The 20,205-nt window shown below is 42.5% G+C and overlaps 1 protein-coding gene across 2 annotated transcripts; it reads right to left on the bottom strand.

Moving 5' to 3' along the window:
- Positions 1–706: 706 nt before the first annotated feature.
- On the bottom strand, positions 707–19,235 carry LOC116387953 (AP2-associated protein kinase 1-like). Of its 2 annotated transcripts, none has more exons than XM_031855420.1 (20): positions 18,104–19,235; positions 16,832–16,950; positions 15,387–15,495; positions 15,070–15,212; positions 14,574–14,695; positions 14,160–14,241; positions 13,698–13,830; positions 13,458–13,561; positions 13,067–13,149; positions 12,744–12,904; positions 12,345–12,466; positions 11,494–11,844; positions 11,056–11,201; positions 10,734–10,942; positions 10,533–10,622; positions 9,712–9,807; positions 9,182–9,289; positions 8,875–9,042; positions 7,508–7,615; positions 707–2,501 (listed from the first exon to the last, which is right to left on the bottom strand). In XM_031855420.1, exons 1-20 carry the CDS (start codon positions 18,264–18,266, stop codon positions 1,801–1,803), a joined length of 3,318 nt encoding a protein of 1,105 aa, XP_031711280.1. In that variant the 5' UTR covers positions 18,267–19,235; the 3' UTR covers positions 707–1,800. The 2 variants fall into 2 exon arrangements, with proteins under 2 accessions (XP_031711280.1, XP_031711281.1); XM_031855421.1 differs by lacking the exon at positions 707–2,501 and adding an exon at positions 5,458–7,109 and having other exon boundaries at positions 18,104–19,234.
- Positions 19,236–20,205: the final 970 nt, after the last annotated feature.

The raw sequence follows: 20,205 nt of genomic DNA, 5'->3' as shown, positions 1-20,205 counted from the left end.
CCACAGTTAAGCAACGTCACAGTGCCGCTTACACGCAGCCTTGAACTCGTTTACAGGAAAGCCTCAGACTTATCTATTTCCATCTACGTATACAAATCCTGACATGTTTACTCCGATGAAATCAGCTCACGGCCTGGTTCACTCTCCTCTGTTTCCATGTGCTCTTCAGAGATACTTTTTCTTAAATCAAAACAAGCAGCTCATCTTTCACACAAGCTCAACTTACCTTTCTCCTCCTCAACGAGACAGAGGTTTACGCAATAGTTTGCATGTTTTAGTGGTTTATTGGGGGCTCAATCTGACATAAAGATAACTTAACATAGTGGACACCTGGGTTTACAGTGTCTCTTTCCATTTTAGCTTTGCATTTTGTTTAATCTGTATAATGTGATAGAATAAAAGTGAAGATTTAATAAAAACCTTTCCTGGAAAGACGATACTTTTGGCCTCGCTGCCCCAGATTTAGACTGCAGCAGTGGAGCGACGACCTCCTGGTGCATACAGAGGAATAGGGACTCATCATCCTCTTTAGGTAAACATCAGCTAGTCCATCAACACACTTAAGACATGAAACAACATCTTAGCCTCACCAAGGCCCTGCTGATCTCTAAAATTCTAACAGGCATTTTGCCATCGTGTCCCTTCTCATGAAAGCCTGGATGTTAAACGTCAGCAATGAGGCACAAGCAGAAAGACCAGGATGTCATAATGTTTACAATCTTTTAATAAAATCAGTTTAGTTTCCACTGATGACACTTTCTATGGTCCGGTATTAATAGCCAGATAATATAGGAAGACACAAATACTTAGCAAGGCAGCATGGTTTACAAAAAGACCTCATCTGTGACAAAGTGTGAAGCAAAACTAGAAGCATTATTTGAAATCGTATCACTTTGAGAGAAACTTACTACAAAGTTTGCTCGGTGGAGGTGATGTTGGTATTTTCTTGATATTCCCTTCTGACCCCGTCACCTTATGCTGCACATCAGCAGATTTGAAGCACAGGCGTGATGTTTCATTTAAAATACCAAAACCAAAGACAAACTACATTAGCAGGTAAGAAATCACTTCAAGAGAACCATAAAGTACCATTAACATCGTACTGTTTCCAGTACAGCTCTCTGGTGACCAGCCAGTTTGGATTTTGCGTAACTCGTCGAGAGATTACAGTGCTTTCACTCGTTAATATGAAAGTAATAACTGCATGAATATGTTTCACACCATTACATTTCATTTCCAATGATTTCTTTGGCTGAATATTCAAAAAGCCTGCAGCCATTTTGGAAAAACAATACAACTGGTATTAAACAATCCATAAACCGAGTGTAAACAAAAGGGTAAACAACTAGAAAAGTTTAAAATTTGCAAACACTGTTTGAAATACAAAGACTTCAACAGAGGCGGTTAAATATTACAGCAAACAGTAAAGTAAAACACACTAAATGCTTTTACACATTATTGTTATTTAGCTGGTCAAAATGACGGCTTGACCAAACCCTTTCTGATATCCTAAATTCAGTTTAAAATCCAGTCCAGGACCAATCCATCAACGCCATCTGAGAAACTGCTCAGTCCAAGTTCACAATGTTGAGGTGCTGAATGATGCACTGTTGTGCTCAGACTGAAAGAAAATCACATGACTGAGGTAGAACATTAATCTTAAACAAGAACATTAATCGGTAAAATGATAATTTACTCGTTTTAATACTGTAATAATGACACGAGTTACACTACATTAGACGTTTGGGTAATACTGCGACTGAACTCTACTCTGGCACATGTTCAGAGATGATTATATAATCAAGGTTTCCCCTGAGAGCATCTTGGCTGGAAAGGTGCACCAGTGAACGGGTCGTTCAGAGGTCTTCCCCCGATGGTCCAGGAATGCAGAGGCCCCACCGCTACCGACCCCACGGCGGCCTGCTGACCGATCCTGGAGACGACCCGGTGCACCGCCACCGGCTGCTGGAGCAGAGGCGTCTCCGTGCGCAGAGGAGGGGCCCGGATACCGAGACACTGAGGACCAGGAGGAGAGGGTCCTGGGACCAGGTGACACTGTCTGCTGGCTTGAACCTGCGGCGTACCAGACTTAAATATGTGAGCGTTAGCGGGATCAGCTTTGGTGGTTTCCTGCCTCTTTCCAAACGGCGCCTGGAGGAACACATCAGAGGCGTCAGCAGGTTTTTGAGATGTAGAAGAGGAGGAGCTGCCGAGCGCCATCTTGCTTTCTGTTCCTGGCGTTTTAAACGGGGCCAGCTGGAAGACATCAGAGGTGACTGGGCTGACCTGGAACTGGGATACGTGGTTGACGGGTATGAACGGCAGGCTAGTGGAAGAAGCTGGTATTGTATGGTGCTGTATGCCGCTCTCATCTGATGGCAACATGTGTTTATCATAGACACATGCAGCAGTCCTCGGCCGTTGATGCTCCTCAGTGAGCTGCACAGAGGCCACAGCCTGAGCAGCTGGCAGTGCGTGACTGTTGAGCTCCCTCTGCAGGTCTGCGTGTGGAAAAGATGAGAGAAAGGTCAGATATGAAGATACATGAAAGATTTACTGACCTCTGAATCTTATAGATATCATATGAAATACAAATATTTTGCCATCTATGATATTAACCACAGGAATGTATGCTCAGGTATTTAATTTGTATTGTTTACATTTGTGCTTAGTGAAAAAAAATCTAAGTAAAAATGGCAAAGGTGCAACATGTTCTAATGTTCTTTAAATATATCCTGTATTTGAAAGCTCAAATGGGCGATAGATATTTCAGAATTCCAATAACGATATATTGGTCAATATATATTTTTTACATGAACATGTTTGATAAATACCTTTTGAATTATGAAAGAATTGTGAACAAGATATGTACTGAATGAGACATTTAATAGTTGAAAAGGAAATATCAGTGCTTGCTGGAGACAAACTATCTGCAACAAGATAATATTGTCTGATTTGTCAGAAATGATCCTAACTCACTGAATAACAGGTGTATCGCTGACTCTACTCCATTCAGCCAAGTTTAACATGACAGCCTCTCGGACGGTAGACAAAGATGGATTGACATATTAATGGGACATGAAGGTCTTACCTGAGTTGAATTAACCTGCTATATGAGCAGAATAAGAATTTGATTAGTGCATCACACAAATAAATCTCCCTTACTAGATTATGCTTAAAATGAACAAATCATTTACAAGATAATTGAACCCCTTAGCATCTCACCCAAAGTACTTAATGCAGTGTGATGAGAGGCGATTAAAAGAGCACTCCACCAAATGATCATAGCACTCCTTTAACATCAGACTCACGGTGGACACTTTAAAAAAAAAAAAGGATAAAATTGACAGCAGAACCAGAGTGTCTTCTTCCTTGTCAAATCCTGGGGCCTACATTACCCACAATGCAACTCAAACCACCTACAGTTCAGCTGAGATTCAGGTGTTGTGCTAGTTGCAGCTAATAATGCTAATTTATGTCATTTCCAGCCCGAGTTTACCAGAATTTACCAAACTGTGTGCAGCTCTCTGGAGCCACAAAAGGCTTTAAAGTAGTTTTTTTCCCACATACAGAATACAGTAGTGAGCTACTCAAGGCCTGTGAACAGACTGTGTACAAAAAGTGCAGCACAACAGTTAACTTGTGTTGAGTTACATCAACCAATATGCTGGACAACAAAGAACATCTTACAATCAATACTCAACACGTTGACGTTCACATTTGTATTTTATTTGCCATCCCTTTATAATTCTTTAATCATCTCACAAAAATAGAAGGAGCACACGATACCACAGCTCTGATGCAGGTTTTGGGGCCATAAAGACGAGAGGCGTCTCGAAAACACTCAATGGTATCAGATAATCGACGGCTTTCATTTGTGGCAAAACAACGGACAAAAGGAGGGGCTTCTGTTTCACACCGAGGACTAATCTCACTACCTGCTGGGCTTCACCGGTTACAACACACACACTGGCGGCTACGGGGAGAAAGCTCGGGAGTTGCATAGGTTCAGACAGTAACGGCAAATGTTCAGAGGAAGGATCGTAGAGATGAAAACATTATGTGAGCCTTTAGTTGCACATGCAGCACCTACAGTAAAACACACCTACGAGGAAGTTGCTTTGAAACCAGCAACTCCTTAAGTTGTCGTCTTTTTTTTTTTTTTTTTTTTTTTTTTATTTTCCCCAAGACCAGAGGTTTAGTAACTCAAAAGTTGAAATCAGGAGTTCTACACAAAAAAATGAAGGAATAACATTGAAATAGGACAGAAATCAAGAGTTTAAATTCATTATCGGGGTAATTTATCGTCAAAGAACAACAAATGTACTCCGTGTTTTTGGCACTATTTTAGATTCTGAATTCTAACATTCAGTTTGGAGGTGATTTATCTTACACTGCAGGACTTCACTCATTCAGAAGGGAACTACTTTGTCTTAGTGTGATATATCTAACTAGCAAGTGGAAACCCATTAAGATTTGAAGGGACTATTTTAAGTAGATCTCACAAAAGCAATCACTTCCTAAGATGACGAAATGAATAAAAGTGATGGAGGCGGTCTTCCCTTTTATCATGCAGGCCAAATCATTGAGTTTGATCCTACAGAAACGTATATATATTGCTGATTGGAGCCGATATCTTTGTATGTTGTATTTGTGTTGCGTCTCCAGATTCAACCTCCTCACACGTCACAGAGCCCCTCACACATTCACCTCTCAGACAAACTAAACTGCAATACGGAGCGCAGACTTGGGGAGCAGTAGGCCAAAACGTATCCAACTCTCAGATGTAGCTCTGACTTCCTGAGAGAATTTAGGGGGGGGAGGGGGGGGGGGGGGGGGGGCTGTGCTTTCAGAAGAGATTTTAATGACAACGCAACCGTCGCCATATTTGCAGCAAACAACACCACAAGTGGGCTACTGGGAAACACATCCAACAATTCTGACTCCACACACACACCCACCCACACACACACACACACACCATAACACTGTATATACCGACACACATGAACATTCAACAACACTGCCATGCTTTGCTTTTTGATATGAATTCTGTGATCACCAAAGCAGGTAAAGCTGAACACAAAGCTTCACAGAGTACAAGTTGCAGAAAAAGCTCCTAGTTTAGCGATGAAATGAAACGGGGACTAAGATTGAGAGGGTTGAGCTCCCGCCTTCCGGAAAAACGGTTTTGAATAAAAATATAATCCTTCACATCTGTCCGTGTAAACAAAGGAAGCACAGGCTCACAAAGGTAGAGGAGGTGGAATAAGACAAGGCATTCAGCCTAATCTCCAGGTTGAACAAAGACGAGGATTTTAATTTACTGACAATAGTTGAATAGATAGAACCAAGAAACAAAAACCTCTCAACACACAATTCCACGAAGAGAAATTATATATATATATATATATATTTATATATATATATATATATATATATATATATATATATATATATATGAGTATTCTTCAATATTATTCAGTGATTATGGTGTCAGAATCATAGATATTTTTTATTAAAGACTAATATTCATTTTTTACATTCATTCTCTAACACTCTATTCATATTAACATTTATTAACAGGAAAACAATGTCATATATATATATATATATATGGATATATGAGAGATTTCACAAGTAAAGCAATATGTTTTCCACAAGTAAAGCTTCATGACAATGACTTAATATTTACACGGGAAGAAGACCAATTGTCTGGTCTGGGTCAGAGCCTGCAGGGGTCGCAGATATCTATTTACATAAATTAGGAGTGAACAAATGGCAGGAATGTGGGAAGGATTGCACAATGCGGAATGAATGCTTGCGTCGATATTCAAAACAAAAAGTGCAAGTGAGTGAAAGTGATTTTTAAAATGCCATATTAGACTGTTTCTGTTGGTGCCAAAAGCTTTACCTGAACAGTCGTTAATGGTCTCGCTCTAGATAAACACTACTGCATTTCTACTATATTCTATTACGGCTTATTATTCTAATTATTGTCATGAGTTCATGCATTTTCTATTGATATGGCACGCTGCTATAAACACTGTTAAAATGACCCTGATTTGTCATTTACTTCCAAAACAAGCTATTGCTCGCCTCAAGGATGAAATCAAAAATACGATCATGAGAACGGGTCCTCATTTAAAAAGTTCAGTTTGTCTGTTCGACATCATTTAAATATTTAGAGTTCAGCTGATATACTTTCTGCACCAGTCAGCAGTTTATTTACAGATTACTTTATGGCACTTCACCGTTTCTCACAATGACTCAGTATGGTGGTTATGGCCAGATTTGGGTTTTTTCAGTCTAATCTATGGAGCTTTAAATTGTTAAAGATATTCAACCCAAAGAGGTAACATTTATGCTACTGTGCAAATCAAGCTACATGACTAAGTTTCCCTTTTGTAGAAGAAATAAACTGACCGTATTTCAACAAATGGTCATTCAACTTTTCCGTGTTTCCTACTTTAAAATGTGCAAATAAATCTGGGGAGGAGAATTTAAAAAGGCAAACAACAACAATTTCACTTGTGCACGATAATAACTACAACCACTTATAACTATATGCCTATTGCACATTACAACAATGATCTTCTATTGTTTCGCTATTAGACATAATGCAATATTGCTCAAACAAACTGGATTGTAATAATACATCCTGATTGACGGAGAGAGAGATGTAATAGTTAATGTTTGGAGAGGATGATGTTAGTGTACTGGCCACTTTTTTGAAACCAATGGACGACACATGAGACTACAACAAAGAGAAAATATGAGTGAGAGGGTGAGAGGTGAAGAGAAGCCAGATAATGCAGTCGATGCGGCGGAGAGGACAGGTATGAAGAAGCACTGAAAGGCGAAGGACGTTTCTACTGTCGGAACTAGAATGGAGATGACAGCCGGGGGGGCGGGGGGGAAGCGAGCTATGACAACAGTGTTGATTGCTGTTATGCTATGCCAGTCTATACTCCAGTGTTATAGCCTCTACTGGGGGGGCGGGGGCGTCTACAAGTCGATGAGCTGGTCCACCAGCAGCATGGAGCGGGCCAAGCTGGACAGGCTGGATTCAGAGCCGCCACTGTTACTGCGCGAGTGGCCTCCTGAAACTGGCCGGAGAGACAGCGAGACGAATACAAGCAAACAGAGGGGGGGGGGCAGAAGAGCAGGAGTCACGATAAGCACACAGAGCAGTCAGGGAGGGGAAGAGAAAGAGAAAGAGAAAGAGAAAGAGAAAGAGAAAGAGAAAGAGAAAGAGAAAGAGAGAGAGAGAGAGAGGGCAGAATTTACCCATTTACCTCTACTGGTTTAAAAACATTCTGAGGATGCAAAAGCAGTGCATGCACCTGATCCTGTTATCAGTAGGTTTTATGACTTTATTCATTATTTAGGATATCAGCATGCGACTGAGGGGAAACTCCAATAAAGAGCCAATCCCTGAGTCTTTAATCCTGAAGACCAACGTGACCCACCTGCACCTCCGTGGGTGGAGAACGTAAAGACTTACCTTGGGAGTTCTTGCGGCCTGTGACGGGAATCGGATCAAACTCGTCCTCTGTGCCTCCCTCTGCTGTGGGCTGCTGGGGCTCAAAGTCTGAGATCAGGAGACACGAGTCTGCAGAGGACAGAAGAAAGGTGGGTTGTAGCATTGCAGAGTAGATGCCTCATCCACAAATAGTTTAGGCCAACAACAATAAGACTCAACAGCTTCATCGGCATTATTAAACATTTTCATAAAAATCTGCAGTTACTGCAAAACCACATCAGAAGCTCTCCAGTGGTACAAATCCTGTTTGATGAGATATTATGAGGAGAGATCAGCAGTAATTAGGATCATACAGCTGCTGCACACTGATTCAGAGTTGGCGCCGTCAACAGCAGTCAAATGCCTTCGTTCACCAGCCAAGAAGCCAACACTGAACCAACCACAGCTGTGGAGCTCTCAATGTGGGACACACATTGAGGGTATTCCATTAAAAGTTATTAATGTGAAACAGATGTAAGCCGGACCATCCCTCTATACACAGGAAACCCATTACAGAGAATGGATCAAGTTTATCATTTTATTTACTTGCCTTGAATGTTGAAAATGTATGAAGTTATGTCATAACAGTCTGTCAGTGTTTTAAAAATTCCAGCTTTCTGCACAAAATAATAAAGTAATCTTATGTCAACATCAACAGCTCAAGGAGTTTGAAAGTTGATGTTTCTGAAGTTTATTTTGGAGTTTTTCTGCCCTCTAGTGTTGACAATAGCTTTAAGTCCATGTTGCCGATCAGAGCATGAATATCAGCTCTGTAGATCAGGTGTTCTCATTCGAGGAGGTTTCATGATGGCGCCTCCCATCTTTGCATTGATTCATTGGAATACCGTTCGCCATCTGTCTATATCGCTGGAGAAGTTGTTTCGATAAAACACAAGAGCCACAGAGCTTGAACTACAACAGCTAATAATTAGCTTTCCTTTGCTGTCCGTAGACCCTTAGCTTGCTGTCGGTGGCTCAGTCCTTTGGGCCCCAAGGAGCCACACTTACTGATCCGCTGCGTGGCCTACGTACCAGCTTTTATTACAAAGAGGCTGGATTCAAAATGCAGCAGAATATATATTTGGATTTCTTTGAGAAAACCTCACTTGGAAGCTTCCAAAATCTCAAAGAGCCATATGGCTTTACCAGCCAGGATCTCTTTAGATTCTTGCAGCTGAGACACCACATTGATAAAACATTTAGTTCAGAAGGAACTGGTACATAAAGAGGTGTTTTTCAGCAGCTGACCTAGGTCTCAGAACTATTTTAAAACTATACAACGGCTTTCAAGAGCTAAGGGCGGTGAACACATCCCACATTAAAGAAGTCGTTCGACTCTTACAGCCTACCTGCTACAGGCTGTGCACAGTCTCCAGACAACAGGCTGAAATCATCCAAAGCAGAGGCGGCGGAGGTGGGAGCAGAAGAGACGGAGGAGGCGGCACTGCTCGCTGCTGGAGGGGCGGACGGACCAGAGAGCAGAGAGCCCAGGAGAGAGTCGTCTGTGGCGAGAGGGTCTGCGGACGGTCAGGAGAAGCCAAAGGTAGACAGAAAACAGGGTAGTTTAGTTCAGTAGGGATTCTAAGAATCATGCACTAAGCCTCCGACTTAGAAACAAAACACATGCCTGCTTGCAACACACACACACGCACACACCTTTTGCAGAATCTTCCACGGAGCCCCCGAAGGGATCAGACAATGACAAGAGGTCGGGAAGCATGAGCGAAGATGTGTCTGGGGATTTGAGTCCTTCAATCAGCTTCTCTGAAGGCAATGAAGAATTAAGACACGATAAAGGAGACGTACTTTAGCAAAGTGCAATAACAATACCAGCTGTTGCAAAAATGCAAAAGCCTCAAAGAGAAATACTGCCAGTACAGTGGACAGACGGATGACTACGGGCTGAAAGGAGTGTGTTCAATGGTTTGGAACCAGACTGGCTGTTGATCATGTACCAGATGTTACGACCATGTCATAGCATCATTTATTCATTTTTTATTATTTATACATTTTACTAACGATTAATAAGGACAAACAACACATACGTTTTTAATATATTGAGGATATAGATTTCTTAAACACCATGTTTCATGATTTTAATTGGACAATATACTGTATGTATAAATAATTTGACCATAAAAAGGCGTATTTGTGTGTAATATGGATCCACGGAGAGAGGTATTTACCTGGTGCATCTGACAGGTCGAGGAGACCAAAAGGATCCGGGACGACCAACAGAGAGGCTCCTGACTCCACATCAAGAATGGTTGAAGGTCTTTCAACTACGAAACAGAGACTTATAATCCGTTACGAAGCCCAACAATGAGTCTAAAAATGCATTATGGGAGGAAGCAGATTTTATTTTTTGGTGTGTTTCATTACAAATGGTTCAAACTTGGCTTAAGTATTTCATATTTTAGGCCAATTATAACTAATAATACAGAGTGTGTCTTTGTTATCTGTAGCCGGTATTACAAAGAGAAACTATGAGTGCCTTACATCCAGTTTTCACACGTCTACATAAACACAGCAATTCCTTGAGTGCGTTTTTATCACTCCAACAAACTGTATTTCTAGACTGAGTGAGACTCTAAGCAACCCCCCCCCCCCCCCCCAAGATGTGGAAATTTGAACAAATGTTTGTAAAGACCAATCATTAAATGCCTCCACAGCTAGCATCTAATTGGTTTAAAGTTAAACAAAATAGTTTTTCCACAGTTTAAATTCCTATTGTGCATTTGTTTGCAGCAGACCCTGGTTACCTGCTTTCATTAGGTGTTTCAAGTTTTATCACACTTATTGTATGATGACTTAAATAACTCCAAAGACACATTACCATTATATAAAAATGTAAAGAAAAATGTAAAGAATATCTGAAACTGTTTGTAGAAACAGCGTGAGTTCGTGATGGTGCCACTAAAGGGACTGTGGTGTTTCATGGGTTCAGGTCCACGAAGAAGCAAGAAAAGAATTTATAGACTGTCTGAAGGGAAACAATGTGACGTACCAGTATCTTGAGGTGTATTATCCACAGATGAGGCCTGCAGGCCTGGTATCAACTCCTCTGAGGATGATGGCTCCATTTCTGAAGGTAGGTCTGAAAGAAAAAAAAAAAAAAAAAAAAAGGAAATTCACAGTTATTAACAGTTTAAAACATATTAAAAACACATATTCATGGTACTATACACGGTAGTACTTATAATAGTACCAGTAGGCTTTTTGTCCTCCGTTTTGAATTCCTCTACAGTGAGGCTGGAAAAGTTGTCATCGTCGAAAGGGTTCCACGTGGATTGTGTTGGCGTGTTGGCGGCATCGCCGGACGCAAGAACAGTGGAGCCATCTTTGTTTTGGTCCTGATCTGCGTCACCAACACCGAGCTCAACGAGCTGGGCGGTGCTTGGTTGAGATGCAAGTGACCTACGGGTAAAAATACGCACAAAATATTATAATATAAAGTTTATAATATAAACTGCCAGGCCACTTGAATTTGAGCTGTTCTTTCGGTTTATGCCAGTACACGTGCAACTTACTGGTTGAGGGCAGCATCTCCGTCAGCTCCTTGAGGCTGCAGTGAGGAGTCGCTCGCTGGAACTCCGGCAACGCTGCTCGCTGAGGCGTCACTCGGTGTGCGTTGGTGGCCTCGCTCTTCGGTAGTCTTTGGAGAAGCAGGTGGAGTCTGATGGAGGGAAAGCAAAAACATCTCAGACACAAATCCACAAGCCATGTTATTAACTTTTCATTTCAATCACAGACACATTTATCGGAGGCAAAAAGGAGCTAAATGATTTGGAATGTTAATATTATTACGATATTTTTATACCTAAGGAACAATGTAAACAATAGAAGGTGGATGAAGAAAACACCAGGCCATGCCACTTAAACCATTACCGTCAAATAAAAAAAGGGAAAAATCAATTCTGACAGCTCTGCACCACTTGAAGCTGGATGGTGGGCAGAAGGCCACTTACCGTCTCAGCAGCTTTTTGGCTGATCTCAGTGGAGGCGGGCTGAGCCTGGGCCGCTGATGGCTGAGTCATCTGCTGCTGCTGCTGCTGAGATACGGGCGTCTGACCGGAGGCCGCTTTGCCGGGTGAAGGCTGAGCCGCTGGCTGCTGAGCCTGCTTGCGCCGAGCCGGGCGTTGAGGTGGAGCCGGGCTCGATGGAGTCTGAGCTGCCTGCTGGGAGGTGGCGCTGACCACAGAGGGGGGTGTGGTCTGCTGCTGGACTGTTGGCGGTGCTTGCTGTTGGACGTCAGCCTTGGTCACTGGTGACACGACTGCTGCTGCTGCTGTAGTCTCTGCTGCTGTAGCTGCGGCTGGCTGTCACACAAAAGATGACAGAATCGGTTGTCACTCATTAAATTACAAACCACCGTAACTAAATTAGTGCTCCAGGTCCTGTGAGCAGCTGAGAATATATATTTGTGTAGGACCGATACATATGGTTATTTTCCATTAATGCTTACAATTAATTGGTTTTTGGATTGAGACTGTAACATGCCCATCACAATGCCCAAGAGCCCAAGGTTAGGTTTCAAATTGCTTGTTTTATCTGCTCAACAGTCCCAAAGGCATCAAATCCTGATATTTACAGAACGGGAACCACCCAATTTAACTTGATGAAGGACTAAACAACTATTGAAACTGTTGCATTTAGTTTTCTGTCAAACTACTAAAACTACTAAACCTGAAACAAGCAACCAAACATTATACTTCACTGAGATGTTTGCTTCGGTCCTTTTCCTTTCTTTGCACATTTTCATCCAGAAAGATACTTTTAAGGGTTTGTATTAATTTCAGTGCCATTGGTCCGTATGTACCTGCTTCTGTGGAGCCACAGCCGGACTTGCATTGTTTTGTGACTGGACGAGTGGCAGAACGGAAGTCTGTGCCTTCTGTGACTGCAGAGCTGCAGCTGGCTGAGAGAAGTTTAAGCTGACTCCTGTGGGATGTTAAAAAGAGCACAGACTACAGATTACTCAGGAAACATCTCATACAGTGTATAAATCAAGCAACATTAACAGGTTTATCAGAGCATTTCAATCCGTTTAATGCTGATAAAAGACATCAAAGTGATTTATCTTGCATCTGTTCCTGTTGAGAATTGCGGTGCTCGGTGTGTGCACAAAAGATTAGAGGGATTCCTGCATCTTTACTCAAGAGCTCGGTTTCTTTTCCCTACAACGGATATGAGAATAAGGTCGGAGCGCTGCACGTACCCACAGGCTGAGCTGCACCACCTGGGAGATTAGCCCGCTTGCGAGGGGTGAGAGCAGCCGGCTGGATGGGTAGGATGCCAGCCGCGGGCTGGGTATGGGCTGCTTTGGGCCTCTGGCGAGGGGTGATGGAGGTTTCAGTGGTGGGAATTGGATCAGTCAGTCTGGCAACACAGGGAGCATGTCGGGCCTTCTTGGTAATCACGGCAAACGTGCTAACATCATTATTTAATGAGTATCAATACTGACTGTGTCTAATTACTTCCACAAAATGTTGTGTTACAACAGTTTTAATGGTGACGCCATGTAAAGCGGGTCATGCTTGCCTGGGTTTAGTCTGGTTCTTCTTTGCTGCTGCAGCCTCACTCGCTTTGATTGGCTCAGGAAGTTTAGAAGGAATTGGAGAATTCTGGATTACAGAAAAAAAAAAAAAAAAAAAAGCAAAATCTTTTAAGAAATTGAATTTCCATAAGACAGCATTATCAGTGACAACGGTACAGAAACAATTTGACAATAAAAACTTCCTGCAGTTGGCAATAGCTGACGAGCATTTTTCACTGTTTGTAACAGATGAGTTAGTGCAGATGTGACAACTGGTTGATCAGGCAGACAGCCCATAGCAGATTCTACTGATACAACATGAAAATCAATTCCTGATGAGGGAGAGCAAAGCATTTCCAAATATTTCCGCTGACGCTGGTGCTGAGAGACACTGACCTTCACATTCTGGACAGGACAGGTCCGCTGAGCTAGTTTAAAAGCAAAGAATGACACCTGGTAGATATCTGGCCTTTTGTCTGGGTCAGGCTCCAGCATGTACCCTGAAAAAAAAAAAAAAACACCAGGAAGAAACAAGACAGCGTGACTTGGAAAGTGGGGAGTTATGAAAGTCTGTATTCACACACACAAGTGTGCTCCTTTGTAAAAAACATGAGTTAATGTTTAAGGAGGACTAACGAATGAGGCAGTGAAGATCATAAGAGTAGCGCGAGTTGTCTGGAATGGTGAAGCTGCCATCACAGATGGCCACCTGGCTTTCACCAAAGGGCAGAGTGAAGAAGCACACTTTGTAGAGCAAACAGCCCAGCGCCTGGGAGAAGACAAGCACACGATCGCCGCGTCACACCACACAAACACAGGAGGAGACGGTTAATAAAGAATATCAATAACACACAGAAAGTCACACAACAAATAGCTTTTCCTCTCTACATACCAGTAGATATAATGTTGAAAACTATGTATTCAATTAGCTTATAAAGTTCCCTTTTAAGAACAAACAATCACTAAAATGTACTTCACAAATCAACAGGTTTAATATTAGTCTAACTAACATTATGTTTAGCTTGGATTCTACAGTAAAACACACTGTAACTGTAGCACAGTGCATGACTATCACAGACGTCTGTCCTCCTCACTCACCCAGACATCGGCTTTTGTGGTGATGATTTTATTATTGTAGAGGTTCACCATCTCAGGAGCACGATATGATAAAGTGGTGTACCTGAAAGGAAACAGGAATAGGTCAGTGAGTCAGAAAACTGACCGTTTCTTAATGTGGCCTCTACATTATTATGTGCTCATAGACGCACACGAATGCTAATGAAAGCAGCGGATTTATACATTACAAATTTAACTTTGCATCAAATAAAGCCTAAGAGTGCTGTGCTGTGCCCTGCAGTCTATTTGAAGTATGAGGTGAATGATTCCATTAGTCTATAAAATGTCAATAAATCTGCTCATGAAGGAAAAACTGCAGACAGTTTCTGTGCAGCCATGACTTAAAGGAGTGCGAGCTGCAAATATCTGCCGAAGCAGACAAAGAGAGGCACAAACTTCTTGATCTCTTCCTCCACGACGGCCACTCCTTCAGTCTGCGGGCTCTGGAACTTGTTGGTGGCGCTGCCAAAGTCACACAGCACATAATGACCCTTGTCGTGCAGGAGGATGTTCTCCACCTGAAGAGATATACGAGAGAGATGAGACTCGCACACAGTCATGTAGAGCAACATGGGGGGGGTCATACATGAAAAGGACCCCGTTAAGAGGCGGCCCAGTACTTGATCCATTCTGCCAAACCAAGCACAGGGGTTTCCTGCCTCCTGCTACATGTACACTGCAGACAATGATGAATACAAAAAGGTGAGGCCACCCTTTAAGTCTTTAGGATTCAAGTCAGTTGACTGTGCTCTGCAGAACTAGATAATAAAAATATACACACAGCATGGTGATCCACAGTGGGTGTTGCCCCTGAGTGAACACAGTGGGTTGCCTGTCCTGTCCTACACACTGCAGAGCACTTCACAGGAGAACAACGGCAGAATTGTGTCACCTTAAGGTCTCTGTGGATGATGGGAGTCTTGCGCTGGTGCAGGCGAGAAACGGCATCGCAGGTGTCGCAGAAGATCTGCAGCACCTCCGCCTCAGTAAAGCCGGTCTGCAGCCTCTGATTCATCAGATTGACCACCTGGCCCCCTGCAAAACAATATCCAGTTACACACAAACAACAGGGACACGGCGTCACCGGTGTATGAATGAGCCTGAACTTGGGTGTGCTCTTCTTTTAAAACGCTGATATTGTTCATATCATTCTGAAACTGTTACCCAAACTCCTTGAGTAATTGAAGCACATTTTCCTGTCACGCTCACCCTTGCAGTAGTCCATGAGTATGAGGACCTCCCATACATCCCTCGATCCCATAGCCGTAATACTGGAGTCCAGGTAACCGACGATGTTCTTGTGACCGACGAGGTCTTTCTACAAGGACACAAACACACGTTCAAGAGCGTCAACAAACCGCTGTCCATCAAGTGTGAACCAAAAAGCACAACGTCTGCAAAGCTGTTGCATATACATGACCGGTGAAGCATTTTAATACCGACATGGTTTTCTACTTTGCATTCGTTATTCTGGAAAGATGCCACAGAAGCGGCAAAATGAAATCTGACAGCCGACAAGTTTTAATACCATAAATCATTTAATTCTATCCGGTTATTGTTTAGTGATGCAGTTTGATGCCATAACCTGCAGGGGGAGCTGGAAGAGAAAGCTGAAAATCAAGAGCCCATTAGGTAATGAAAAAATGTCAAGTACTGTGCCTGAGGTGAAGCACCGTCTGTCTCACTGTCTGTCTGTCTGTCAATGGGCCTCTGTGTGTGCATATGTGTGTAAGAGAGCAAGTGAGAGAGAATTGATTGGATAGAGAGGTAAAGAAAACATGTCATGTGATGAAGAGGAATGACACTCCAGGGATCACCTTTAAACCAAAGTTGAGGGCCCGTCAGTGCTGGTCTCAATAGCAAAACTAGGACCTCAGCTGTTAGAAAGTACCGCATGAGATTCTGTTGAACGTTTATACAATCAGCCATGTTTTTGTAAATGACCAGCCATTGCTGCCTCCCTTCCTTCCTGAGTGGTGCTTCAGACAGAGAAGAAACATGCTTTGTGTGAGCTCACTGAACGTAGGAATCCAGCAACACAAAATGCTTCACAAGCAACTCTTCTGATGGAATATCTACATATTGTGATAAGCTACCATGACATGCATGTCTAGTATACACATACACGCCAAGAGGTCAGGCAATACAGAGATAGTCTTCCATCTTATCAGCGTGTGATCCTTATCTACATTAAAGTTATAGCAGGGACACATTCAGCTCAATGTTACGGGAATTTGGCAAAGACCCCGTAGTGGAAAAACTAGAACGTTTTACCAAACAATGAATGCTTCAGAAAAGATGATATTCATACAAATACCACCTACAACTCATTGCACAATAGCTTGCAGGGGGAGAGCACAACATGCACGACAACACTATGAAAACAAAAACAAAGCACACCAAGAACCAGATGAATAAATACAGTTCAACCATCCAAACAACGCTGCTGCAGGCTCTGTGTGTTCCCAGCACTTCTTCTGAGTCATTCTTGAGAGAACAGAGAGCTTGCATGTGTGGATTTATTGGAAAGTTCAAGCACAATTTAAGTTTCACTTTGTTTTGTAGTGGCCTTCACACAGTTTGTGACGTCCCATAGAATAATCACACGAGCTCACAGGGGGAACAAGCAGAAATATTGAACCTCAGCCACTCACCATTATTTGAATCTCGCATTTGCACACCTGCAGATCATGCTCGTTGTTGACATACATCCTCTTCAGGGCGCAACGCACCCCTTGATTTGTTCGCACGAGGAACACGATTGCGAAGCCACCTGCAGGATCGAGCAAGAGATGGTAGACATATCATACGACATGATTATTACCAGATTACATCACAATCAATACAACAATTGAAAGGATGAAAGCATCACAACATTCTCACAAGTTTCCCTTTTCGGAAATGTAGCTGACACGCTCATTTTTACACCCAATTACTGCCACCACTGTTGCGATCTGAGTCCACGTAGCTGTACGTCAATGCGGACAATCAGGAACAAATGGCGCAGCCTTATAGCCTTATGCATTAGTCATGTCATTGCTGCAGGGTTTTACATGGAGGCCAAACCATCTGGTATAGCTCAGACCGCAGATTCACTTTGCAGAGTTTAGTTGTGACAGAGTCATCAATTTCAGGCAGACATCGCGGCTTGTACTGCATCCTCAACTTGACATGGATGAAAGGCTATTGTACGGCACAGTAACACTGTAAATCAGCAAGAGATACCCATGAACACGAGTGCAGACTGAGGCTGAGGGTTTGCATCAATACTAATAATAATACTGTAAAAGGAGACGTAATTACTGCAGCCTTTGTGGGTAATAAGATTAGTAGCTTGTGTCCAATCAAAAGTGAGAGTTAAGGAATGTCCAGAGGTAAGAACATCGCCGCAAAATTGTCTTATTCAATATTTATACTGTACTGGATGCTCTTGGCACACATGATGTTCAAAACACTACAAATAGAAATGTAAGAACAACAAAAAGATGTTTAAAATGATGAATAGCATGATTGTTTTGATCATGTACAGGCCTCCCATTCAGCATTAGTAATCTACCCCCACTTTCACTCAGCTTTCAGTGTACACTAAACCCTCATTTATTAATATTAAAAAGGGATCGAATAACCGCTGTCCGGCACCAGGTAGGTCTCCAAATCCATGAATCACACTTACGAATCATAAAACAGCTAACAGGAAACTGTTAGTCAGAGCACAGCTGACAGAAAACAGTGGGCCTCTTCTTCTCCTTTTTTTTGCATTCATGTATCCAAGAAACATAGATGCAAAGCTGCATAATTCCTGTGGGGATGGAATAAGGCTATACATCCCCTGCTCTGTCACGTGACTCATGCATGTGGCTTGCAGGGCACACATCATACTCATGCAACTATATAAGGGGGCCCAAAAACAAACAAACCCTTCTCACCTTCAGCAATGATCTCCTCAACAGTGACTTGGTGCCGCCCGACAGTGAAGGCTCTGCCGATGAAATTTCCGCCCGCATGACTGGACCCAGAGCTGCCACCTCCTCCTCCAGAACCGGGCCCGGAGTTCACCAACTCCCGGCGAGAATCGAAGAACTTCCTCATGTTGGCGAATTGACTAGGAGTATTTTGCGGCTTCGATCACACACACACACACACACACACCCACACACACACACACACACACACACGCACGCACGCACGCGCTGATAAAGTGATTCCTGTGCAGTGGATTATTGCACTGATATATAACGCAGGTCAGATTGTAAACCTGGAGAAGTCGACGCTTCAAGCAAGTCTATTTGCAGCCTTTTAAAACATGCAGTGATGCCTTTTTTCGCCACTTATGATGTTGAGACAACACAGATTTTTTTTGGGTGGTAAATGTCCCATTTGCTTGCCAACACAGGCCAGTTGGTGATAGCTAGAGCGGTTGCGACTAGCCGTTATGTAAGTGCGTTAACACCACCCAGGAGGCTAAAGCATCTCCGGAGAAAGTATTTCTTTAGCTATCCATCCAGCTGTTCACGGTCGGCTGCTGCTGATGATAACACAAGGTCCTTCTCCATCTCGTATAGCCATTACCAAGCTAGCTCAGTGCTAGCTACTTACGCGCTATGACATTTCGTGTAAGGTTATCCAGGTTATCCTCTGAAGATAATGTCTTCGGGTGCGATGTATCCGACGTCTAACTCGTGTGATAGCGTTCCCCGAAAAAATCTTTCCATCCTCAGTCAAGTGCAGCAACCGTTAGACGGCACATAGCTGCCTGTCCAGCTATTTAATTGCTTCCTTTTACATTAAAAGCTGTGATTTTTAGTAAGCTAGCGCAGTAGCGCGATGCAGCCGTTTATCAACACATATAAAGCGCAGAGTCGACAGGAAACTCAAGCCTCCGTCTGTTGCGACTTGAAATGAGAAACCATATAATTTGACATCTACCAAAACATTAGGCAGAGGTTTCAACCCAGCAGCCTAATCTCTGCAACCACAGCAATCTGGCTGCCCGCGATATCGCAACATCCTAGCTGTTGCTGTCGACGCGCGGACGGAATTGTGGGTATTGTAGTTGCAGAGCGCCGTTGCAGCCTCCCCTCCCCCTCAGCGTATGAGGTCATACGACGCGTTCAAGTCACATCGCTGAGCCCGTACACACCAGAAGTTAGGAAAACCGTTCACTGTCAGCCTCTATTTAAGGGGACATTGTGTTGACCGTGTGTTAACTACTCTGGGTTGTACTGTACGTGCAATAAAATATGTGAGAGTAATAAGCCAATGCTTTATCAATACATCTGTGAACATGTAAACACGTAAATTCAATCTGCCACCACCACTATGTTTACACAGGCACAGCATGAATGATCGGCTGAAAGCTTTTATTTTGTAAACTTCACTGCCAGCTGAGACAAAGCAACAAGGAGGACAGAGGAGAGGAGGAATGACTGATACTGAAAGATGTCTGTGTTCTTCATTCTTTATAAACTTCACACAGAAATGTTATTTATTATATTGACATTTTACTTTTGTTTCCAGTGAGATATTAATGACTTTATATAGTGACTTTGCTGCTCTAGAAACAATATTTAGCTATATTTAAATTATAAATAACTTCGAAATCTGTTCAATTCATTTGTTTTTAAAATCTTGTATATCTTTTTGAAAACAGTTAGGGGAATGAGGGGTATTTAGGTGGTTGCAACCTGCCACAAACTACTCAATGCTACTAAATCTTACACACTGTCCCTTAAGTATTAAAAAGGTGAAGGTCTGTATTATTGGATTATTATTACTTATGCGTTAATATAAAAGCAGTATTGTGGCCTACTGTTTTTATTTGGTAGGGGTGGAGCATTTTTTTAAACTATCACTTTCATTATGGGTTTATCGGCTGACTGTCGTTTTGTTTGTAAAAATTCGGAAAAATAGTTGCAAATGTGTCATAATTAGGCTACACAAAGCTCAAAGTGACACCTTCAATGCTCGTGTTGTCCAATCAATAGTATGCAATCCAAAATTATTAAAAACAATAAGAAACAACTAGAAG

This window comes from Anarrhichthys ocellatus, unplaced genomic scaffold (assembly GCF_004355925.1).
Source record: "Anarrhichthys ocellatus isolate YVR2014 unplaced genomic scaffold, GSC_Weel_1.0 scaffold16, whole genome shotgun sequence".
Classification (NCBI taxonomy): domain Eukaryota; kingdom Metazoa; phylum Chordata; class Actinopteri; order Perciformes; family Anarhichadidae; genus Anarrhichthys; species Anarrhichthys ocellatus.
This window is presented reverse-complemented; position numbering and strand designations above follow the sequence as displayed.